This window comes from Saccoglossus kowalevskii, chromosome 6 (genome assembly GCF_978046115.1).
Source record: "Saccoglossus kowalevskii chromosome 6, keSacKowa6.1, whole genome shotgun sequence".
In the NCBI taxonomy this organism is placed as follows: domain Eukaryota; kingdom Metazoa; phylum Hemichordata; class Enteropneusta; family Harrimaniidae; genus Saccoglossus; species Saccoglossus kowalevskii.
Window position 1 is genome coordinate 30,245,909 of NC_140646.1, and position 26,749 is coordinate 30,272,657.

The 26,749-nt window shown below is 34.6% G+C and overlaps 3 protein-coding genes across 3 annotated transcripts in view; 2 read left to right on the top strand and 1 right to left on the bottom strand.

The window, feature by feature from the left end:
* Positions 1-7,096, top strand: part of LOC102805502 (engulfment and cell motility protein 1-like) — a 37,528-nt gene extending 30,432 nt beyond the window's left edge. Inside the window, exons 18-19 of the mRNA XM_085500352.1 lie at positions 2,789-2,875; positions 3,379-7,096. Coding sequence (XP_085356478.1) covers positions 2,789-2,875; positions 3,379-3,579 — 288 coding nt within the window. The 3' untranslated portion in view covers positions 3,580-7,096. The remainder of the gene's footprint in view (positions 1-2,788; positions 2,876-3,378) is intronic.
* A 4,481-nt stretch (positions 7,097-11,577) lies between these two features.
* On the bottom strand, positions 11,578-14,356 carry LOC102804697 (C-type lectin mosGCTL-1-like). Its single transcript, XM_006825795.2, has 5 exons — positions 14,311-14,356; positions 13,322-13,403; positions 12,480-12,849; positions 12,128-12,201; positions 11,578-11,805 (listed from the first exon to the last, which is right to left on the bottom strand). Exons 2-5 carry the CDS (start codon positions 13,374-13,376, stop codon positions 11,759-11,761), a joined length of 546 nt encoding a protein of 181 aa, XP_006825858.1. The 5' UTR covers positions 13,377-13,403; positions 14,311-14,356; the 3' UTR covers positions 11,578-11,758.
* Positions 14,357-16,473: 2,117 nt separating this feature from the next.
* Positions 16,474-19,140, top strand: LOC102804584 (C-type lectin mannose-binding isoform-like). Its single transcript, XM_006825794.2, has 5 exons — positions 16,474-16,517; positions 16,803-16,945; positions 17,636-18,011; positions 18,501-18,574; positions 18,938-19,140. The coding sequence occupies exons 2-5, from the start codon at positions 16,831-16,833 to the stop codon at positions 18,973-18,975; spliced, it is 603 nt and encodes a 200-aa protein (XP_006825857.1). The 5' UTR covers positions 16,474-16,517; positions 16,803-16,830; the 3' UTR covers positions 18,976-19,140.
* The last annotated feature ends 7,609 nt before the right edge of the window (positions 19,141-26,749 follow it).

Consider the following 26,749-nt stretch of genomic DNA (forward strand, 5'->3'; position numbering starts at 1 on the left):
GTCTTAAAGGACACATTTTGAAAATTGGCCCTGGTTGTAATGGTCACACATTGACATTTGACCCTAGTGTTATTGATAGAGTTTGACATTTGACACTAGTCTTGATGGACACATTTTGACTTGACCCTAGTCTTAATGGACACATTTTTGACTTCCGTGTGCGAAGCACAAAAAGGGAGTCTTTGCAGTTAGTGTGTCTGTATGTGTGTACTTGGATTGTTATATGTTGCGAGGACAAAAATACAGATATATAGCAACTTCCGAGGACATACACACCTTCCGAGGACCTTTTTCATAGTCCTCGGAAAACATAATTTATATTAATAGTTAATTCGATTATTAATACGTTTTGCGTAGCTTAGGTTTAGTATTGGGGGAAGGTATGGTTCACGTTATATTAATATTAATATAATTGTACCATACCTTACCCCGATACTAAACCTAAGCTTCGCAAACATTTCTATGTTCAGTCACGGGATATTCAACTCTTGTTTAATTAAACTTAATTAAAATGCAATTCTCCATTGTATTGCATTGTAATTGAGTTTAATTAAACTCCAATTAAAACGCAACCCTATATAGGAACGCGTTTTAATCGAGTTCATATCGCAACTATATTAAAAGTTAATTCAACTATATTAAAAGTTAATCCAATGAAGTCCTCGGAACATATAGCAATACAAGTATGTGTGTGTGTGTGTGTGTGTATGTGTGTCCGTCTGTTCCACTGATATCTCAAGAACCATACATCAGTTTTTGATGAAACTTGGTGCATAGATGCTCTGGGCCAATGCCCAGATTTGATTAGGTTTTGGTAAAAATCCATGCATATTAATTACCTAATTTGCATGATAATTAGCTGATTTTTAGCTGTTCCATGGCTGTTCCACTGATATCTAAAGAACCACTCATTGGATTTTGATGAAACTTGGCACACAGATGCTCCAAACTAATGCGCAGATTTGATTAGTTTTGGGTAAAAATCTGTGCAATATTAATTACCTAATTTGCATAATGATTAATCAATTTTCGGCTTTTCCACTGATTTCTCAAGTACTAATCATCACATTTCAATAAAACTTGGTACATAGATGTCATAGGACACTGCACAAACCTGATAGTTTTTAGGGTAATATCAGTATATATTAATTAGCTAATTTGCATAATTAATTAATTTTCAGCTTTTGATATTTCAAGTTGTAATCATCACATTTCAATGACACTTGGTACATAGATGTCATAGGACACTGCACAGACCTGATAGTTTTTAGGGTAATATGAGTACATATTAATTAGCTAATTTGCATAATTAATTAATTTTCAGCTTTTGATATTTCAAGTAGTAATCATCACATTTCAATGACACTTGGTACATAGATGTCATAGGACACTGCACAGACTTGATAGTTTTTAGGGTAATATGAGTAGTAATTAATTACCTAATTTGCATAATTAATTAATTTTCAGCTTTTGATATATCAAGTAGTAATCATATTTCAATGACACTTGCTACATAGATCTTTTAGGATTATGCAGACACCTGATTAGTTTTAATTGGATATTAATTACCTAATTTGCATAATGTTCCACTGATATATAAAGAACCACAAATTGGATTTTAATGAAACTTTTAAAGAGAACTATGCAGAAACCTAATTAGTTTTTGGTAAATATTTATGCTTATTAATCACCTAATTAACATAATTAATTAACTGATCATCACATTTGAATAAAATTTGGTACATAAATGCTCTAGGACAATAGACAGGCCTGATTAATTTTGATTAATATTAATTCTCTAATAAGCATAATAATTCATAATTTGTTTGTTCCGTTCTGTTCATATTAGTTACCTGATTTACATATTAATTAGTTTTCAGCTTTTCCATCAATATCTCATGTACAAGTAATTTTGAATTAATTTTAATGTTTCTTCAATACTCTCAGCACACAGGAGTTCTTTCTAAGCTTTCTTTGATTGAAAATTGATCCTGGTCGTAATGGACATATTTTGACATTTGACCCAAGTGTTATTGATACACTTTGACATTTGACCCTAGTCTTAATGGACACATTTTGACATTTGACCCTAGTGTTATTGATACAGTTTGACATTTAACCCTAGTGTTATTGATACAGTTTGACATTTAACCCTAGTCTTAATGGACACATTTTGACATTTGACCCTATTCTTTATCGACACATTGTGACATTTGACCCTAGTCTTAATGGACACATTTTGACATTTGACCCTAGTGTTATTGATACAGTTTGACATTTGACCCAAGTGTTATTGATACACTTTGACATTTGACCCTAGTCTTAATGGACACATTTTGACATTTGACCCTAGTGTTATTGATACAGTTTGACATTTGACCCAAGTGTTATTGATACACTTTGACATTTGACCCTAGTCTTTATGGACACATTTTGACATTTGACCCCAGTGATAATGAACACATATTGACGTTTGATCCTTGTCTTTTGATATTATGAATCAGATTAATTTTACCTCGTGCATCTTAAAAAGCAGAGTATATCAGCTGACAGGCTTTTCATTCATTAGGCTAATCTTAACCTTAAATAATTCCCTCATCTATTCCATGTCTTAAAGCATTGCTTTCAAATTCAAATTACTATTTATTCCTGTATTTTTTTTGTTTATGAGTGATAAAAAAAATGTCAAAAAAAAAAAAAAAAATTAATACCTTTAACACACAGAATTACTTTCTAAGTTTTCTTTGATTCAAAGCCGTGTTATATTGCTGTGTCTTTTTTTTTTCAGGGTCAGATTCCGCTTGCATTCTCCATCATGCATGACCCAATATCTGATACGGTAGATCTCAACTTGCTGGCACCTAACAAACATGTGGTGAGTATTATCACTTTGTTCATATATTATTATAATTCTAGTATTTGTGTACATTTACTCTAACTCTAATAAATAAGTATGGCTGATACAATTTTACTGCTGTGTCATGCATGGCCAAAATCTTCTGTATGTTATATCATAAACTGTAAATGTGAACAAGGTGGTCATTTATTGGCTGAACATAAGGATGCCTAGTTTTATCAACCAATCAGAAAGCAGATCTCATTTTATATAGGCCTCAAGTACATTGTCAAATTTGATTGGCTGGAAGTCAGTTGCTGTGAGAGTTTGTCCTTGAGGCTAAAATGTCTGTAGGATAGAAGAATATGCAGTTGTGTTTTTTTAAGGCTCACATTGAATATAACTATATTGTATTGAGCATTGTCTGTAATCGTGAAATTGTGGCGGTATTTTCAAAATCCTCTAAATAGATATTGTTTTGCTGCATATTCATTTATTGTTGTTTTTTTGTGGTATTAACTCCAATTTCTTTATTCTTTCAGTACAATATCTGGACCGATGGAATCAATGCTCTATTGTCACAACCGATGATTAGCGAGGATGCGAAAAATGATATGGAAGCACTACTAGGAATGGAGATTCGGTTGCGGCTGTTGGACACTGAGAACGTACCGATTCCAGCCAGCCCACCGCCAATTCCCAAGAAGCCAAGCAATTACGACTTTTATTATAAAAATCTTTAGGTAGATTATGCTATGAACCTCTTCAATTTCATTGGAGACAAATTTTCATGAATTTTATGAGAAAATAGTGAAATTTTGTTGCATTGGAAATTTTTGTTGGTTCGTGTGACATTAGGTGTCAATTACTTTCACGAACCTTTGGCTTTCTGGATGCCATGAAATTATCATATTGTATGCACAGTACTTGCATATAGAACTACACGGTACTCAGGTACTCAGATTGTATTGTATTTCCTGTCATTACTATGTTGTGTAGTGTTAAACACTATAAAGTTAACCCCATTTTATATTGAGTATTATGGATCTTAATGCATAGGATATTACGTGTTGTAACAATTATTAAGAACACACTAGTGAACTGGGGGGGGGGGGGGCGTTGACCATTAAACATTTGGTGCGGGAGGGTGTTCGATGAAAAACATTTTTGCTCGAGTAATTTCAGGAAAAAAATTTCAACAAACAAAAAAAATATTTAAAACATAAAATTCCACACATATTTGATAGAGATAAAAATTATAACAACAATGAAAATAAATCTAGATTAAAACTGCGTGAAAGAAAAAGAAAATATTTTTCAGTAGTTCTAACCTTCTCCTACCTCAGAGTTTCCGATATGCAACCCAAACTTTTCTATTTGTCTAAGTTAGACAATATCTAACCATTATCCAAAGTATCTAAATAATTGTCTAGTGGCGATATACACGATAATATACATGTTGCTATGGTAATATCATCAGCATCAGGAAATAATTTCAAGACCACATTGTATGGTGTAAACAACATTCTACAATGTAAACAACATTTTGTGGTGTAAACAACATTGTATGGTGTAAACAACATTGTATGGTATAAATAACATTGTATGGCATAAGCAACTTTGTAAGATGTAAACAACTGGGTGATGTAAACAACATTGTACAATGTAAACAACATTGTATGGTGTAAACGACATTGTGTGGTGCAAACAACATTGTATGGTGTAAACATTGTATTGTGTAAACAACATTGAATGGTGTAAACAACATTGTATGGTTTAAACAACATTGTGTGGTGTAAACAACTGGGTGGTGTAAACAACATTGTATGGTATAAACATTGTGTGGTGTAAACAACAATGTATGGTGTAATCAACTTTGTATGGTGTAAACAACATTGTGTGGTGCAAACAACATTGTGTGATGTAAACAACATTGTGTGGTATAAACAACATTGTGTGGTATAAACAACATTGTGTGGTATAAACAACATTGTGTGGTATAAACAACATATGGTATAAACAACATTGTATGGTATAAACAATTGGGGGTGTAAACAACTGGGTGGTGTAAACAACATTGTATGGTGTAAACAACTTTGTATGGTATAAACAACATTGTATGGTGTAAACAACTGGGTGGTGTAAACAACATTGTATGGTGTAAACAACTTTGTATGGTAAAAACAACATTGTGTGGTGTAAACAACTGGGTGGTGTAAACAACATTGTATGGTGTAAACAACACTGGTACAAACAACATTGTGTGGCGTAAACAACATTGTATAGTGTAAACAACATTGTATGGTGTAAACAACAATGTATGGTGTAATCAACTTTGTATGGTGTAAACAACATTGTATGGTGTAAACAACTGGGTGGTGTAAACAACATTATATGGTGTAAACAACTTTGTATGGTAAAAACAACATTGTGTGGTGTAAACAACTGGGTGGTGTAAACAACTGGGTGGTGTAAACAACTGGGTGGTGTAAACAACTGGGTGGTGTAAACAACATTGTATGGTGTAAACAACACTGGTACAAACAACATTGTGGGCGTAAACAACATTGTATGGTGTAAACAATGTATGGTGTAATCAACTTTGTATGGTGTAAACAACATTGCGTGGTGTAAACAACATTGTATGGTGTAAACAACATTGCATGGTGTAAACAACATTGTATGATGTGAACACCATTTGATGAAACAAATGCACATGTGACGCTTTTGATCATGCAAATTTTGCTGGTGGAAAACTTTATATTTTAGGTGATCTTTCCTTCCCCAAAAAATATTGCTTGGTGTTGATCCAATACCACAATTAAATATATATAAAACCATTGAAATGATATGTGAACTTATATAGTGAAACTACTGCTTGGATAAAGTGTCAACTCCATGTGGGGTTATACAATTATTATTAGTCCCTGTTCTGTGCGTCCATGCTTCCATCCCTGCGTTCGTGTACATGTATCTTAGAAATGCCTGGACCAATGACAATCAAACTTCACACATACATCATACATGATATTATACTTATGTACATCAATTTGTCTCATGATCTGATTCAAGATGGCCGAATGGTGGTCATTTTTGTGCTAAAAAATCATCAAAATCAAGCATTTCTTGGCTGTTTACAGATCATGAGATGGATTTTGTTCAAACTTGGTACATACATTGGAAATTATAGGACCTTGATGCACATCATTTTGCTTTTCAGATAAAATTCAAAATGGCCAACTGGCGGCCATTTTGTTTTAATGAATGTGGTTCTAGTGCCATATCTCTGACTTGCTGTGACTGATTCTGGCATTCATGGATGGATTTTGTTCAAACTTGATACATACATTAGTCATTATGGGTTACTGCTGCATGTTATTTTATTTTTTAGATCAGATTCAGAATGGCTGTTCCAGAGCAATATCTCTCAATACTCGTTTGACGATCAGATACAAATGTCAATCATTTAAATGTTAAATAATCATCATAATCATATTCCTGACATGTTTATATTCCAGCTATATTACTATAAACAAAACTATATAATAAATTTGATAACTAACGGGGACTGTGCCATGCATGGCTTGTTTTGTTTAAAATTAATGAAAGCATTTCTAGCAATGATTGTTTTGATGCTTCTAGGTCCAACAAATCATCAATAACCATTGTAAAATCTGATAAAACACAACTGGCAATAAGCAATAGCTAGGCATAATTTAAAGGGCAGTGGTCGTTGCGCAGAGCGTGTTTGAATTTCATGAATTTTACATGGGTTGTGTATGTTGCTATGAGTCCCATTTCGAATAGATCGCAATATGACAACCATCGCCCTTTCACTCAGTTTAGGAAATATTTGCGGTCTTAATATCTGTGACTGAATAACTACTGTATGTATGTATGTATGTTTGTTGTTTCTTTCCTCTCAGATACTTCCCAATAAATCGCTCTGTGTTGCATTAGTGCCACCAAAAATGTTAATACTTCATACAGATGCTGATATCATGTGATCAAACTAGTATTAACGGACAGAGTTTATGTGCATGTTCTACCATTTTGTATCAAACATCAAGTTCATATACCATTAGCTAAATCTTGTGTTATACAACAGACAAAAATTTGTTTTGTAGCCTTCCGATTATTATTTTCACTTTTGTAAAACACTCCTATCACTTTACTGAACAAATGTACTTTCAATGTACTACTTTAGCAAGAATGGTAAATACAATAATTTTTTAAATAAAGAATTCTTGACATGTTAAATTGTTGCCTTAAACATTCTTCTTTTTCGTTAAACAGGTACTTATGTTTAAGGTTGTGTAAGCGCCCAACTCTATCTCAGATATGCCTGGGCCAATCACATTCAAACATCGTACAAACATCTTGGGATACATATGCATTTCCATTCGTTACACGATCTGATCCAAGATGGTCGATTTGCGCCCATTTTACTGTTACAACTCATCAAAAACAAGCATTCATGCTATTCTGTGTATGGATGTACTTGGTACATACATTGGACAATAATGAGACTTTAATTTTGTTTTTCAGATCTGATTCCAAATGGCCAACTGGTGGCCATTTTGTTTAAACAAATGCTATTCTGTGTATGGATGTACTTGGTACATACATTGGACATAATGAGACTTTAATTTTGTTTTTCAGATCTGATTCCAAATGGCCAACTGGTGGCCATTTTGTTTAAACAAATGCTATTCTGTGTATGGATGTACTTGGTACATACATTGGACATAATGAGACTTTAATTTTGTTTTTCAGATCTGATTCCAAATGGCCAACTGGTGGCCATTTTGTTTAAACAAATGCTATTCTGTGTATGAATGTACTTGGTACATACATTGGACATAATGAGACTTTAATTTTGTTTTTCAGATCTGATTCCAAATGGCCAACTGGTGGCCATTTTGTTCCCAGCAATATCTTTGACATACCTTTAAACTTTAGAAATACATCATACATTATGTCACACACATACATATATAGTTGTCTGAAGATCAGATACAAGATAGCTGGATGGCGACTATTTTAATGATAACATTCATTAAAATCAAGCATTTCTGAAATTCCACACTCAGATCTTGGTTATACATATCCATCTTGGTATATATGTATATAAAATGGGAGCATAATTTTTATCAACTTTAGTATAAGACACCATTTGAAGTAACTCCATATTTTAAACATAATCTCCACTCATTTATTTATAATCAATCTACATCTTTCATTGAATATATTGACGATATTTTCTGTATATTCATCCATACTATCAAATACACTATTGTTCATGAGTCATATGACTGACAATCTAGCCATCTTGTCGAAAGCCTAAAATCATCACTAATAGAAAACACAGACATAATTCTGTTTGAAAGGTGCTGCTGCTGCTAACCAGAAACGCAGCATTCCAGATGTTGTGTTTGTATTGTATGACGTATGTTTCATTTAGACACATCCCAAATATCAATCAGAAAACCACGTGATGATTTTATTAACTGACTTGATCACGATTTAAAACTGTTTGAAGCTTACCGGGTAGTATGAAATCGATGTAACGATTATATCGATGCAATGGAAAGCTTGTGGATGGCACTGGATTAGATTGAACTGCGACATAGCGGGTACGCAAGTAAGTACAAAGCACAATGATGGCGACCAAAGGGATAGTTTATAAAAAGAATAATTGGCGAAATAATAAATGAATTAACGCAACTGAGATGGAATCTTCTATTATAGTATACACTGTTTTGCATCAATCTAGCACACAGTCTGAACACAGCGTTTTGACTTTCCGAAAATACCAATGCTCTGTATGTGATTACACGTAATATCAGTGTAACAATGTATCTAACCTTTCTTATTTATTCAAACATACATAGACCATTTCAAATGTTAAAACAATATGAATTTGCTGTAGCTTCTTGTTTAGATATTTATTGATTATGACCGCTACTACCAAGGTAGTGGAACATTAGATGCAATTATATATGTATGTACTAGTATGTTAAAGCGCGGTGGTCGTCGCGCAGCGCGTGGTCAGTTTTCATGCAAATAAACAATGTATTTTACACGCGTAAGATGGAATCTTCTATTATAGTATACACTGTTTTGCATCAATCTAGCACACAGTCTGAACACAGCGTTTTGACTTTCCGAAAATACCAATGTTCTGTATGTGATTACACGTAATATCAGTGTAACAATGTATCTAACCTTTCTTATTTATTCAAACATACATAGACCATTTCAAATGTTAAAACAATATGAATTTGCTGTAGCTTCTTGTTTAGATATTTATTGATTATAACCGCTACTACCAAGGTAGTGGAACATTAGATGCAATTATATATGTATGTACTAGTATGTTAAAGCGCGGTGGTCGTCGCGCAGCGCGTGGTCAGTTTTCATGCAAATAAACAATGTATTTTACACGCGTTGTATACGTTGCCATGAGTCCCATATCGAACAGGACGCGGCGCGACGACTGCCTTTAACATACATACATACATATATAATTGCATCTAATGTTCCAGTGTATATAACTTGATTATAGTTTACATCAGATCAGTGTATTACTTTAATATATTATGGGGTGTCGAAAAAGCTTGACAACTGGAAGGTTGGAAATGATCTATACGGAATGTAGTATTTTTGTTGTGATAAATCTGCGTACTGTTTTCCTGGTAAGTTTCCAAATGTATCATGTATAGTTTGTTGTAGCATCTGAAACCCACCACCACTGCCTTAGTCGTATATGCTATTTTAGTTCCTTTACATTTCTATTCTTATTGGGCTACCACCTTCCATATTTCAGAGCGACACAATCAATTATTGAAATAGTTTTGTTGCTGTGTAATCTTCACCTTTTCACCACCAGTTCCCTCTTTTCATCACAAATTCACCAAATAGTCTGCACTTTCCTTCAGAAGATTAGGACAAAAATAGTCAATTTATTTGAGTAAAAGCTGAATATTGACTCAAATTTTGTCTCAAAAATTAGGGTTCATTTCCAGAAATATTGTAAAATATAAGTGGAGAACAATTTGGGCGAGAAAGTCTGGTGGTGAAGCCGTGCATGCAGTTACATATACATACATGAACGTATTTACAGGATTGGTTCTGTTTCCCCTGTAGGCCCCGCGTAAATACTGAATTCGTTTAAATAATTTATCATGTGAAGAGCGAGCGGAAAACCATTATGATGGTAGTGTTTAATGTGGCCAAAATATCCATCTTCAATGTAAAATACTACTGTAATAGTATTTACACAGTATTTTCTGAACGGGAACATTGCCATTTCGTTCCTTGTTCAATATACAAATCAGGCGAGGAACGCCAGAATCTTCACAATCCTATTCTCAATTTACGAATCTGCACACGAGGTAGATAATTGTCTTTTACAAGCTATGACTTTCAAAAGTATAATAAATGTAAGGAGTTTTGGATAATATACTATTATACCATATATACTACTTTTCATAATAACGCACCAGTCTTTGTGTGAATACCGACAAAAATTTATGGGTACAATATTGTTTCTACCTATTGCAACGTGACTGTTATTTCAATCAATCAACGAATGAATTAATTTTTCATATGACACTCGCCATCCGTTGAACAGGGTACACCTCATTCTATTACTTTATATCTACCTTCATATTCACTTCAATTCGATACACAGTTTCGGATTAGAAGTATGTTCTGTTGCATGCATCGACGCCGGTTAAGGACCGTGGATGGTTTCACACACTACTAAGTATTTAATTCTCTGGGGTGCCAGTATTTCAGTTCACAAAAAATAACCACAGACCTAAAGGCTACGGAAAACCAATCAATACCATATTCACTGAGCACTCTGCACGGTCAATTTTTCCAATGTTTCCAGGACCAGATCAGTTTACTTGGCCCCGTGTTGAAGACATTTAAGTTTAGTATTGGTAAAGCAGTTTAATATTATACGATTTGTAGTAGAGTAGCTTCTCTTCGCAAAAGTTATAAAATTGGTACGTATTAGAATCAGATCTATATGGAAAGAGTCCTTTTTTCAAGTGAGAGCACATACTCCCTAATTCGGGTAGATTTATGTTTTGCGACCTAGGTTTCAGTGTAATGTGAGTCTTTCACAATATAATACCCGCCCACTTTTCACCCACAGCGATGTGAAACAAACGCCCGTCGGCCATATTGAGACGAGACCACGTATACGTAGTCTCTACGAATTACATTACCAGACCAGAAAGTTGTTAAAAAGGCAATGTGGTAAGCTCAAATAATTTGGAGCATGTTGAAATACATTTTGTTTCTCATATATCTAAACAATATAATATACACAATAACGTTTTAATTTTTGCAACAAACGAATCCTGCTATGTTTACTATCTTATCATATTGTATTTATCGAGAACGTATTTACATGCTGAAAAATGCTCATCGTTAACCATATTGCCTTTTAAAGCGGGAGGGTTGTCACCTGCGCACGCGCGGGAATTGAGTCCCAACCGACGATAACAACACACGCTGAAAACGCAAAGGATCATGGGTAGACGTTTGTTTGTAAACAATGACACGCTATGGCCAGCTGACGCATGCGCAGGTGACGACTCCCCCGCTTTAAAACTTTGACCATTGACGCACCTTGGTACCAGAGAATTGCGGTACAATTTTAGAAACATTAAAAATCGTTCCTCAATTTGTGAAATGTGGTTATATGTATACAGACAAGGAAATATTTTGCATTTATGTGATGTTTATTAAGTTATAATACAGACACCAATAACACACCAAAATAATCAACCTATGGAAAGAAAGTGTGTGTTAATTGCACGTGTCAGTCACTTGCCATGACGTAAAGCGTGAAGAACTAGTACTGCTGTAAAAGTTTCAGATACATCTTAGCTCCCAGAGAATTTATACTGAATCTTGGCACACATTACATTCGTGATGATCGCTGCAAACTGGAATAAAGTGAAAAAACAAGCAACATAGTCAGCTAGAAAAATGTGCTCGTTGAATTGGATGTGCGGTTTGCCCGACTCTCCGTTATCGGCTAACACATAGTGGCTTTGTTAACCTGAGAACTCGTTTGGGAGAGTGTGTCAACCAATCACGTGTTGGCATGTATCGATACTCTGACTAAACTGAATAGAACTAACATCGCTGCGAAAAAGACAAATGATGAATTTCTAAATTGGATTTAGATACGAGGTCTAGAATTCCTACATTCTAAATGAGGAGCCTCTACACAAGTATGTGATGTGTATTGGTTTTATCATGTACCTGGTATCTCGCAAATGAAGCCCTTGGGTCTGTAGCTACAGTAGTCGTCATCCCAAGACCAATTCATTGATTTTCTGTGTTGATAAGAAATGAGAATATGAAATACAAAATGATTTACTCTCTTATTTGCTTTGATTTACAGCTGCCATGACAACAAGCATGTGACAAAAAAAAAACACACGACAAGACGCATTCTTCGGCTGACAGTATAAACAGTGTGACTACGTAATAATCAGTGCACATGTATTTTACAATGAGAGGAATGTATTAGTAGCAGTAAATATTCAGAACTAACAACATATCGTTGTACTGCATTACGATGGTTTTCTTCATTCATTCAATCGATTATTACCTGAGTTGTACGCAGTCCTGGCCGTTCGAATCCTTCTTTGTGTTGTTATTGGGTTCACCGTTCCCCCACGGGATATAATCTAAGCCATAACATGTCTCTCCTCCATTCGACCACACATATACACCCTCATTTCTAATGTCGTTTAAGCCAATCCAAAACCCAGTTGCAATCGCATCACCAGCACCGGACGACTCGATGTAGCTCAAAATCAGTGTGTTTGTTTCATCATTGTGAATTCTAGCAAGGTTCCCACCAAGATAGTCGTGGCAGTACGATTCAGCTTCGGCCCAGAAAACCTCATCGGTAAATATCTGGTATTCCACTGTGGTCCCACGAAGATGGTTACATCCTGAAATGTACTCCGTGTAATCTGAAAGTGAAAAGTTACGTTTTAGAGTGTCAGTATCACATGATGTTATTTCCTGAGCACGTCTCCATTTTGTACTCCCCATTTAAAAGCTACAACCTAAAATAACCACACATTTACATATCTATATCATCACATCGCAAATTATTCGGAGGTAATTACATTTATATTAATTTTTTGTTTTGACAGCAAACAAACCGGCATTCGTTCGATAAACATGTGCGTCATTGTATCGAACAAATACAGCAAACAACGTTTGTATTTCACATATAAATTATACCTATTAAAATTCAATGTCAATTAAATTATTTTAATATATTTAAGGGCATATTTATTGCGTAATAAGGCTTGTTCTGATGATGAATAACAGACTTCGGGATAGCGAGACTAATTGAAACGTTATACAAAGACTAAGTGTGGACACTCCTATGCATGTCTTTGCCATAGCGATTGGCTATTCATCCATTGTACTCACTTTGCCCGTAAGCTATACTCAACAATGCGACGAGGATAAAAACAGTAGACTTCATCTTTGTATTCTGTGGCGGAGTCTGAAACTAAATAACAACAGAAAAGTTTGAGAATATACGGGTAGATGCGACATGATGTAATTATGACGAAGTAGCTTATTGTGCGACAATAGGCATAAAAACACGTGGGTGTGGTCGGATCATCAACATTGCCTCGAAGTCATAGCGAATGTGCCGACGAGAGCATGTTCCACACGTGGTGTCTGCAAATGTGGATATGATCTGGACCAATCTGATTAAAATATGATGTAGTGTACGGGCTTTAATTATTTTTGCTATAAACTTATTTTAATTTAATTTTTTATTACTTTTGTTATTAATGCCTTTGTATTTTGTTATTATTTTACTTTGATTTTTATTTTGTGTTTTTTTTTAATTTCGCCCTGGTGTAGGTAGGGCGTAATTAAAAAAAAAATCTCAAAATCAAAGTAAAATAAAAAAATATAAAGGCATTAATAACAAAAGTAATAAAAAATATAAATAAAATAAGTTTATAGCCAAAATAATTAAAGCCCGTACAGATTTTAATCTGATTGGACTAGACATTGTGGAAAGCCGTACGGGACCCTGTTTAAATCGTCAATTTAAATTGCATATTAAAACATATAGCATTAATATCCTGTTGCTTCTTCATAAAAGTGTGATTTTTGATGTCTACGTTTACCGATTGGAGTAGACGCAATCAGCGCAAAACTTATTCACAGTCGTCGCTAATTAATTAGCAGTTGTTGCAAATCGAGTTGTAGTAGTCGCGATTTAACAGGTGATGTCACTAACACTCTCATGAGAAGTCATTATTAATGGACACCTACTTTATTTCTATCTCCCACATCCTCTAAACGATCAGATTACAAAGTACATAAGTTAAACGAGTTTTGAAAATAACGTATAACGGCATCACCAACTGGCGTAATATCAAGTGAAATATACTTACATAGGAAGACTTCTGTTCGTCCGTGGCCTGACAATGATGTGCCTTGCTCTGAGTTGTATTTATAGAAACCCCAACCATATACACGACGTGTAGATGGAGTGTTTACAATCACTTTGCGTCAAAGTTAGAAAAATGTCATCATCACAAATTTATTATTTGCGAACACTTTATTTTGAAAGAACTTATTTTCGATGTCATAAAATGACAAAGAATCTTAAAATAAATGGGTGGGAACAGAACTCGCAAGGTACATTGGGATAACACCTGTATCAGAGAACTGGTGATAATTTCTTTTTCAAGAGCCCATTTAATTCGTAATCGCGACTTTCCCCTAGTATGAATTTGCTGTAAATTGTAATCGCACAAAATTAAGTATGTTTGATTAGTCGCAAACACACGGACGTGTCGCAGAATTATGCCTCCTATAGATAGCCATTGAATGCAGCAGTGCGTTTTCTTTATGGTATGAAATGACAGACGTGGGAAAAAAACAAGCCAACACCAACATCGTTTTGAAACCATGCCGTTGACAATACACTGAATGATTTATATTGAAAAAAGAAAACAAATTATTATTAATTAATTAATGAAAAATATTTAAAAAATAGCGAAAATCGAAACGTATAGAATATGATGTGTCCGAAACAGGCATTACCATCTGCTGTACACGTTCGAATATTCGTTTCTTCCCGGATATTTGTTTTCGTAGTTTTTAAATGAATTTAATACAGAGATAAAACATACCTTATGCATGACCCAAAAGGTTACACATCCTGGCACTTTCAGGGGATATTGATGTCCTATGATAACAGTAATAAGTTCCAGTATTTATATGTCATCTTTTACCATGTTAAAACGGTTTTTGAACATCAATGATATTTGATATTTGAGAAATTGTCATTTATAGTGAGTGCACATAGTAGATACTGCATAATTACATAAAACTGTAGTTCATATATGAAAAACTGCTATTTCTATATGAAAATCCAAGCAACAATACCCAACTATAATCCAAACAATCAATGTCAAAAGGCAATATTTACAAATCCGAGAACACACAGGGGACACACAAACAAAACAAACAACACACTGTCAAATTGGTAAGAGAGATACATGGACCTCAAGACACAAACCAAGAGGTGATGTCAGGTGTTTCGAAAAGAGTGAGCACATCCTGCTCCACATGTGGCACCCGCCATATATCTCTCTGAGTCACAACCGTGAATTTTTAGGTCATCCTCGAATGATGTGAATGATCAACAAGATGTTTTTTTTTTATTATTCAAGATGTTTTCGTCAGAAATCTCCATATTGTTTTTTTCGAATGAATCGTAAACGTATTTATTTTCACAGCTTATGTACACTATCGCAATAAGTTAACTCAATTAGCGCTTTCGTTGTCCATTTACTTTTTCAAATATCTTAATTTTACCATTTGATAACAGTATTAAAGAATAATAATCAATCTCAGTTTAACACTTGGTGTGATAACACTGCCAATTGCATTACATTTTTCTGGAATGAGTCTGGCATTCAAAGGACATGTAAATTGACACACGTGGGTCATAGACAATATAATCGATACCCGTGATTACACTGTTATATATATATATATATACATGATTTGTGTAATCTACACTTTTATTATGTTAAAAATTAATGTTTTGGGTCATATTTGACGACTAGAAAAGTTCCGAATGTGAAAAATTCGATTCCAAATATCAAACTACAATAAGGGTATAACTAAACGCCATGACTAGACTTAAGCGTGGGAAATTTAAGTAAGACACAGCTGTAATCTGTGATTCTGTTAAATTTTAAATAAAATTAATCACAAAAAAGAAGCAAATAAAAAAAAAACCGACATAACTCAACTGATTTTTGTTTGTATAAAACACTCTCATTGCAGAAGCAAATTGTGATATATGGGTATGAAACAGCCCACCCTAAATGGTGATGTACAACCAGATGCTCTCACAATACGGCGTCCTCTGTGTCGTTCACATTCTTTGCTTGTATAGTATCACTTGATGGCAATTCAACTTTTACCGATGTGAAGAGACTCCGTGCGTGATGCATAGCCACTTGAATACGCAGGGTAAACATTCCACACATTGCGTATTATCGTAGAGTTTCTATAAAAACCAACGCAGTTCCAACTCTGCATCAACACTGGGCTGATCATAGGCAAGAGGAACACATTCTCGGTAAGTAATACATGTCTTTGTCAGCATGCATATTATTGTAACTAAAATAGCTATGTCGCATTTTGCTAATTCAAGTTGTAACTAATTTAGCAAAGCACATATTCTCACAATGAAATTGTAGGCGCTAGGCGAAGAAGTCGTGGATTCGGCAAATTCACCAACATAGCGTGAAACAAATAAATATAAGGCGCGTTGCTTTTTTTTTTTTGACGCCCGAAGTAACATAAAGCAACTTGTTGAAACATGATGTCAATTACAATCACATTGATTTCCAATTACCTTCAGGCTCCATTATTATACAACGCATATCACAATGAAGTATACAGTATTTGTTTTATTCGTGTTTTGCTATTTGGCACATGGGCAAACTGACGACACAGCCGACACGCCCGAAGAAGAGACACCCGTGGTCAATAACGTGATCGATGGTAAGTAACATTATTGAACAATTGTATAATTAGTCAACGGACATTATGTTTTATACATGTGTGCATGGCACCACGTCATAGGTGATCGTCAACGGTGTATCATATAGTGTATAACTTACGCGACATGCTTATATTGACTGCATTTGTGCTTGGTGCGCTACCACGACGATTAATTAGGGGAAAGGAAAACTCCTATCACAATAATAAAAGTGGTGCCTGTCAATGTTTACCTCAATCAACAACCTGAAACGTGTATAATGTTGCATTTATAACAGTATAAATATACTATGTGCATCAGAATAGGGGAGTATTTAAAAGTAAATAATTGTATACGCCTCAGTAACGAGAAAATGTTTTTATTCACACATTTCTGTTTTGCATAGATTAGCGCCTGGCCAATGAAATGTAAAACTAAGTGAATACGTCATAGAAAGACCTCATGTGTCTGATATAATTGATGTCGATATTTATGTCTCACGCTGATTTGAAACTGCACTATGTATTTCAGTATGTATTATTAATCTAACTACATATTATGATATCATGGTGTATACCCCACTAACTAAAACAAGAAAGCAGGGTGCGTGTGTGTATGAGAGGGGGGTGAACATAGATATAGATATCATGTGATATATCGAAGGAACGTATTATTGGATTTATACTTACTATTTTCTTTGCACTTGGACTCAGATCATGGATACGTTTCGTATACCAGAATGTGCAACCATATTCCAGGGCATACCGTCGAATACAAAGTATATACTGACGAGGTATTTTGGGCGGATGCTGAAGCGTATTGCCATGACAACTTGGGTGGTAACCTTGCAAGAATTCCAGACGAAGAGACATATGTGTATATGTTGCAGTACCTCATTGATTCTGGAGCCGCCGACGACGTTGCTACTGGATTTTGGATTGGTCTAAACGACATCAGAAACGAAGGCGTTTACACTTGGTCGAATGGAGGATCGTTCTGCCAAAATGTCACGGCACTACCTTGGGGGGCTGGTGAACCAAATAACAACGAGAAATTAAGAGAAGAAGGCCAAGATTGTATACAATTGAGGTGAGAACGTCTTGCACATTGTGCATTTAATCGTGCATTGTGATTCAGCTGAAGATGTACTTACGTTTTTCTAGTTTTCTACGATAATTTTATTCATATATATCATTGAAAAATGATACTATGTCCGAAACGTCTGGTTATTTCGTTGAATAATTACCGAGGACTACAATTAAATACTACCATTTGTTTTATTATCATGCGTAGTCGCCATTACATAATGTTTTGTTCTAACATCACACGTTCAGTTCGATCAGTTCGATCGTGACCCTCGATGTCATGTTAATTATTGATTAATTAATTGATTTGGATTTTATTTTTGAATCAATAGAAACTGTGCTTGTCATTTAATCGCCATTATACAGGGACTAGTTTGATGTGAAAGGGTTACTTCGCCTGGCAGAACACAGACACTGTTTTGAAACGTCTATTTGAGTCAATTTCTAACCTTCGTGATTTGATTCCTGTAACCATGTTTTATCATTCATGCAGAAAAAGTCAAGCCTTCGCATTGGATGACGACTACTGCGACCACAGGGCGAAAGGGTTCATTTGCGAGATACCAGGTAAGTCACGTCGCCAGCATTAATTTTGCATACATTTATACTTACAGTCAGGCAAAGTATTTATTTTCGATCGCCTTAAATATCAACTAAATACACTATGTTCTGCTTTGGAGAGTAAAATAACAGCATTGTGGTAATCCATTAACAGTTTTAAACACGTGGTCTTCTTTCAAGATTTCATTGCACACATTTTCACCCCTATACAATTTGAGTTGTCGTATATAATATTGAAGTCAGTGTTACTAATGAACACAGTCTTCTAATCTTTATCCAAATTCGAAACGCAGTACATGAATGATTGTACGTGGCGTCATCATTATCTTGCAGTCTTATAACCATTGTGTATTGCTTGTGTCATTTCAGTCTGTGTAAACTACCATGAATGCAATGTCTGCCGTTAGTGGTTTTCATCTGCAGTTGGAACTACAACTACCACCGTAACAGTGATTCGTCTTCCATTTTCAGTGTGTGAAATCACGTGTCAGACATTTCAAATGACGTAAAGCATTTATATATTCCGATAGATAGTGCAATAAAACAAGCTTATATTCTCACTTACTGCAAAACGATTGTTATTTTTTGGGGAAGGGGGGTTGTTATGTTACGGGCTTCATTATTTACTATCAGGTCGATTCGATCATTAAAGGGCGGTGTTCGAATTTCATGTAAACAAACAATGCATTTTACACGCGATGTGTACGTAAGTCCCATATCGAACACATCACGACAAGACGACCACCACTCTTTAATAGCGCAATTGTGTGATCAACAGCGAATTCATATTACCCAACATCAAGTAAGTCTTTTGGAAGGGGGTATAAAGAGTGTCAATGAATTCGTGTAAGTGTGCTTAATTTAAGTATGAACGCCGAAGTGAATGCCATTAGTACCCATGTTCCGTAACCAAGAACCATTAAAAAACTGTTTTGAACAAAGTCTGTAATTTGACCTCGGTCAATATCGAAATGACGAGATAAAACTCATTTCACGTTTCGAACCCGAACTTTTTTCATGAATGTTATATAAATACTGCGGAAGTTGACACATATATTTGGAATCTATTCCTTACTATAGATATAAGAGACAACTCGTGGATCACAGCGGGAACTACTTTTTCTAATACAATTCATCAAAATCAATTACACACATTAATGTTAACGCCCTCTATAGTTATAGATGGCCTTCGTCAACTTCCTTAAAATAGTTCGGGTTGAGAGGAGGGGGGATCAACACCGCTTCTGTGTTTTTCATATTTTCATTTTTTTTTCTAAATCCTCGCTTTTTAATGAAATGTTTATTCCCCAGTTTCCATAAATTGTTCTCATGAAAAACAATCACTGTGGGCTATACCCGATATATAATTCGTTTACACCAACAGCGCCATCTAGTGTTGAAACATAATCTAGCTATATTAGTACGCCCCAAATACCATTGTGTGTATACACTGCAATTGCTTGTTGTATTTTGACACGTGAAATGTATCGCCACTAATTATTGAATTGAACAAAGCTATCTAAACATAACACATAACTGCCAAATCAATCAGAAACCAGCTTGTTAGTTAAAAGTTTTTCTACCCTGCGTAAATTCTTCGACTCAGCTGAGGTGGTGGCGCGCTGTTATTTGAAACAAAACACTCGATAATGATGTCCCTTAATGGTTGGCATGTATTGTCACACATTTGAAACATGCTGCTTTGACGCTCGTGTTATGCATAATCAACACCGGGACGGTAGATGGTGCTGGTTAAATCTCGACAATACATTACATTGTCACCAGGCGTCGACCCATAGGCTTCACATAGAGAAACACACATAGGGTAACACCCTGCAATACAGTTCCTACCCCCTAAATACTTTGCTACTATTTATGCATATAATTTCCGTATGTGAGAACACCATCCCACAGATTGGTGACATCTTTTGAGATCTAGAATATCGTGGACCTCAATGTATGGAGAGGTGTATTTCTATACTCGACAAATGGCATGAGGTTAATCATAACTTCCGAATACAAACACGTCTTTCACACCTTTACTTAATTTACCTGAAATGAACAAACTATTTGTTATTATTACAATATTGACAATATCCCATATTTATGATATCTGAAACAGTGGACGCAATTACGGGAACAAATGGGAACACTATTTGAGGAGCAAACCCAAATCTCGTGGCCTTACAATGGACAAGTAGGCAACATTTAAATGCTTTCAACATTTATTAGTTCTCTCTGCTACTTTTTCATAGACTTTATTTAACTATGGAAAATCAATGAGGTTAAAATCAATCTACTTTGAGGCTCTAAACAAGTGCACATATAACACAATTACAGAGAGTAATAATAAAACACCCGTTGATGGGTTGTTCCATAATTTGGGCCAGAAATGTAAATTTTTGTTACCCAAATGCTTCTTGTGTTGTTTTTACAGATATACGTTAGATGTAGTCATGGTAACACGTTCCACGTACATGTATTCAAATAACATATGATGACGAATAATGTAGTAGATAAGATTAAGGATGGGTTCCCGTCAGGATGGAGTGGACAGCATCGGTCACACTTATACACGTTCTATGTGCATTTACTGACACAGAACTACATTATCTGAATTATAGGAAACAAGCTAGTTCTGTATTATTCAATTTATATATCACTATGATACCATGGTTACTGTTCCGAGCAATCATTTACTAGATTAGACGATTCACTGCCTGGCCGAGAATCTAGGTGCGAACAAGGTTTTCAGAAAATAAACAATCATAAGATTCTTGGACTTGCGTATAATATAGGAGAAAACCTGTGATTAATTTGTTATTATTATACTTTATTTTCGTTGACCTATATTGACTCGGTGAAACACGGTTAATATAAATTAAGGTAGAGATGCAGTTTACCTGACAGGTATTTTAATTAGTTAATTAGGAAACCAAGATGACCTCCCTTGTCCACAAAACTATATATTTTCGGAAAGCTTATTGTATGCATTTTATAATTTTGTTAGTATTTTTTTTTTCATGGACACTGTAGTTTGAAATATGCACAAAAATGTGCCCAGGCTAGTTGTCTGTACGATTGTTGTAAGACTGTTCAACAATGCCTCGACGGCGTTTTGAAAATAAACACATTGTCAATCATTTGTGAAAATTTCAAAATAAAAGGTCAAAGCGTCTAGGAGCTATTTTTTTTTAAAGTTCTGGGATGTGCACAAAAAAGAAGCTGAGATAATTGCTAATTTGCATAACAATTCACTCAGTAAAAAGTTTGCTAATGCTCATAATTAAAATGGCTGTAACAGTTCCAAATTTAAATGTATTATCGTTTTGTTAAAAGTTAAATATAGTGCATAATATGGAGATCCCGTCATTTCTTTTTTTCACCATGTTTCTTTTTGATTATTTATGTACGGCCTTGCTAAATCTTGCTAAGCATTCAAAAGAGAGAATGATTGCACCTGTTATCTATATTTTAAAATCGCTTTTTGAGTATTTTCCACTATTCACAATTCTACAAAATTTTAACAGTCTATAGCAAAGACTAATTGGATAATAAAAAGCAAAAAAAAAAATTTCTCCCACGAACCTGCATCTCTACCTTAAATGTGTAGTCTTGCGTATATAATACGTTGATATGTATGACCATTATAATGCCTAGCAGTGTGTGCTCTGTGAAGAAAGATCATTACATTCACTGTAGTCAATCTCTAGCTAGCTAGAAGTATGCCTCGATTGTTTTCGCATGAATAATACGTTTTTTTAATTATAATCGTTACGTCAAAACAAATATACCGCACACATAATAAAATGGTGTTATTTTACTGTGAATGGTTCACATAGGAGATTATTTCAAAACAAATCATATTTTTCCGATGGAACATATTTAAAGTGTCATCTGTGCAAAAAAGTTGTATCCTGCTTATATGACTGATCGTTTAGTTTTGGTAAAATAAATTGATAATTTTCTTAAATAGGGAATTTGTATAATTACCTAAATGGCAAACACAAAGACCCAGCAAGGTATGTATTTTTAAAATCACCAGGCCTCATTTAAAATGTTGTTGTTTATGTTTGTATTTATACTCTGTGACGCATTCAAATATAAAATGTAAAAAAAATAAGGTTCACGACTACGACGTGATGAACAAAATAAGCAACAAAACGTATAACATTTTTAACGAAAAAAACGACTAAATATAAATAGGAAACTATAACTACTAAAATGTGGCAGTGGGAACATCTATTTACTAATATCAGGCTAAAAGTAACTTGAAAATTGGTATTAGTACCAACCACTTTTTTTGAAGTTAAGGGTCTATCAACACTGGATCTAAATTGTAGCCTTTGCTATGAGATGTTTTATTAAAACAAAGTGAATAATTTATGTATATTGAGATCGGTCAATTTGTTAAAACATTTACACAAAACTATAACCCCAGTCACATTTTTCCAGTCACTTCATAGTCGTTATCTATATATTTCGTGGTACGACTCTGAACTGATTCATACAGTTCTAAATTCTGTTTGTTTCCAGGGACAAAGCCGCACTGTCACTTTCCAGGGACGACCTTACAAGAATAAAATATAATAAAAGTTTATTTGTCGATTTATCAATAATATCACCAAACGTTCTGCGGATGAACCACAAAAAAAAGCCCTTTCAACATGTATACATATGTGAGTATCCCACGTATTTTTTTGTTTTATTTATTTCATTAAAATACGTTAATTAGTTTGGACACCATGGTGGATTGTCCACACAGAAAGGCATATTACATGGATTGAATCTGTGGCTTAATTTTACCATAAATGATATTTAGGACACGTTTCTCCAAAAGTGAGATTGGAATGTAACTTATAACAAAATTGTTGTCACCATATTTAAACACTGGCTTTTCTCACAAAGCTGGAAAGGCAGCGCATTGTTGTGACTTGTTGAAAACGTGTCAATAGAGGGCGCTAAATGATGGAAATCATTCTCCACACTCATAACAGAACAGTTGTAGCAAATACTGAATGAAGATGTTGGTTGAATAAATGTCCATTAAACGATGCTCCACCATATTATCATTGTAGTTATAGTATTTCGAATGTATTTTATTTATTTATATATTTTTTTTATTTTGCCCAGTCTTTTACTGAATTTTTATCATATAATTTTTTTCTTAGTTGACAATCTTATTACTTCTTCATCAATCCAGAAAGAATTTATTATAATATTTTTAAACTAAAAGATATATTACGCATCTTTTTCACCCAAGTCCATTTACATTTCCGAAGTATTAGTCACATGCATATCTGAATATATTACATGTTTGCAGTAAATGTCACGTGCTGATTGAACTTAATTTTATATTGGTCAGAATCAATGACCACTTCAAGGTTCATAAAGCGGTAAATAAATGTTTCTAATTTTGGTAGCAAAATTGTTCAAATGAACAAGTGGTTTATGCCAGATAATGATAGCAATTTTCTCCTATGGTATATATTAGCACTTTCCAGATCAATTCGACGCCTAGGGTGTACTGCCAACAGCTAATAGAACCCCGTCAACTCTGGCGTCAATGTTGTCGTTCCTTTCAATGTGATAGCTATCATATAGAATTTCGCTGTTTGCGCTCTCCCAAGTCAACCATGTATTAGTAACACCAACGATTCTCTGATTTGAAACTATGTTTGAAACTTTATAAGAATATTTGTTTTGGCTGATATCACATGTTTTAAAACATTTATTTTTGCATTTACGAGCAACATTTAAGATTGTTTGAACTTCGATTGGTTTCTAGCGTCAGCACAAAACATCCGTATCATAAACAACATTAACGTACACTGTGTTCATTCCCCATATCCAGAATTAGCGGGACCAGCGCAATACAAACGTGACCTTGATAATAGGATTGTGTTCAAATAATAGAAGCTGACATTTTTGGACTAACATTATGTAATTGAAACACAAAATATAAGTATTAGAGGGATTACAAAAGAGGCTATAGTTAATATGGACAGATAATTTGCTGGAGCCATTGGTAAATTTATGTAATTGATTTTGCTGTGACAATGTATACATGTATGAACAATTATGTGAATATGGTGTTGTGTGTTATAGGAAGTAGGTGATGTCTTAAGTCTTTTGGTTATGTCATTTGAATCAAGAGGGGGAGGTTAAAGTACTTGATCGGAAAGAATGATTATATTTGTTCTTTGGCAGTGAATGGCTTATTTGTACTTGACTGTGACCCACCCACCACTCGATTGTAATTTGGCCAGCTGCTATTAGACATCACTCAGCATGACTAGTTGGAAGACAACCATGTAAAAATAGTGTGAATAGAATAAACGTCTGTAATGAACAAGGAAAAAATAAAGTTTTTATTTTTTATCTTAACCATCAATATACAACAAGTTTACAAAAAAATTCGAGTAAGAATAAAGTAAAAAGTTGAATCAATAGGAGATACAGGTGATGGTTGAATTATCTCGCCTGGAAGAAATTAAAAAAACAAGTGGTAAGGATTATATATTGTAATGAATGATTTGAGTAAGGTGTTGAGTAGAGGAATGTTCAATAGGAAGAACATTATTGAAATGCTTTGGAAATGATTGGACTTTCCATAAATTAAATCTTGAGGCACATTGTAAATAACTAGTGAGAGGATGCTGAAAGCACTATCGTGCATTCAAGCATCCTCTCAATGAAAACACAGGTTATGCATATTTACATTATAATGAGGTAAATTGGTGTTGTAAACGGAGTGTCATGATTAAATCTGGTATGATGTGCATGGAACGACTCATGGTGCAAGAGCAGATAAGTGTTGACGGAAGACCAAAATGATAGGTATCACCACCGACCAATTTGGTAGTAGTCATATTGCCGAAAATACTATATCTTGTTGTTTTCAATAAGTATATGTGCAGCAACAATAAACTGTACAAAACCAGTAGTTAACAGTTTACAAGACAGTATTATAGACTCATATCATGCAAAGTTACAGGGTGTTGTACAAATATACCCCCTAACTTTTAGGCTATTGTATGTTCATCCAACTGTCCATTCAGAGTGAATAAGAAATAAAGTAGGTGCAAAGAGACTATATGGAATGTAATTGTACTTCATAGAGTTATCAATGATGATATCAATTCCATCAGACTGATAGAACCGGTAAAAGTAATGAATTTATCGCATGGCGATGGTAATGTGTCATCTGACATATAACCGGAGTGAATTGACCATGTGCAAAAACAGCATTGTTAGTTTGCATAAGACAGCCCACACACATGCTATAAGGAGTTCAATCCTTGTACCACCAATGACAGGGCTGTGAATGAGTCAACATCAAACCAGAAACATAGAATGTAAATGCATGGACCTGTTTGTACAGAATCCCAGTTCATCCCTCATTATTTATGTGGATCATGTTAAAAAGATCTCAAACCATTATGAGGCCAATGAAAAACGAATTTGGTGTTTCCAGTATTAGAGTAAAACATATTGGGTAGTTAGGCAGGGATTTTATTATTTTAGATTTATTTTCCCCAACATGTTCAGTCTATATCAAATACAATCATTTTAAACAATTTTTTTTACATGATGATATTACTATCAAATTTTGTTTATTTTAGAAAAAGGTAACTCATTTCCATAAAAATAAAATTAATAACAAATGACAACACATGTCATTGTTTAAGGTTGAGGCGAGTGGCATGAACTGTTGATCGGTGGCACCATTTCAAAAATGGCAGCTGGCGACAGAAAAACCTTCACTGATGTACATGTGTATGTAGTGAGCACAAGGAATTGGCCCCTATCAGTTTCTGCCTAATAAATGACAGTTATGTACATTCCTGCTGTGGCCATTTACCTACAATAGCAACACCACAAGCATGATAAAAGCCCCCTGATGTACACATTGCAGCTCTTGCTGTTTCTTGCATGTGACAAAAATCCGCCTAAATCACAAGAAACTTGTAGTGAGCCAAACAATGATCATGAAAAAGTAAGAATGAATACAGCCAGCCATGCCAATGTGGTGAATCAAATGCAATTTCTTGCATGACTTTCTACTCAATATTATACAGTGTGTGGTAGCCTATGCCGAATAATCAATGGTGTGGTCACAAATGATCATGAAGATTAATCATGATCCCATACTTCATAGACACTATAACATTACATTAA

What these genes read in the sequence shown, in the direction of transcription:
- LOC102804697 (XM_006825795.2), bottom strand. Translation starts at nt 13,376, where the DNA reads ATGAAGTCTACTGTTTTTATCCTCGTCGCATTGTTGAGTATAGCTTAC. An exon ending in CAGGACTGCGTACAACTCAG is followed by an intron (nt 12,202 to 12,479) that starts GTAATAATCGAT and finishes TTATCAACACAG; the next exon opens with AAAATCAATGAATTGGTCTT. An exon ending in CTTCATTTGCGAGATACCAG is followed by an intron (nt 11,806 to 12,127) that starts GTACATGATAAA and finishes ACTTTATTCCAG; the next exon opens with TTTGCAGCGATCATCACGAA.
- LOC102804584 (XM_006825794.2), top strand. Translation starts at nt 16,831, where the DNA reads ATGAAGTATACAGTATTTGTTTTATTCGTGTTTTGCTATTTGGCACAT. An exon ending in CAAGATTGTATACAATTGAG is followed by an intron (nt 18,012 to 18,500) that starts GTGAGAACGTCT and finishes TCATTCATGCAG; the next exon opens with AAAAAGTCAAGCCTTCGCAT. An exon ending in GTTCATTTGCGAGATACCAG is followed by an intron (nt 18,575 to 18,937) that starts GTAAGTCACGTC and finishes GTGTCATTTCAG; the next exon opens with TCTGTGTAAACTACCATGAA.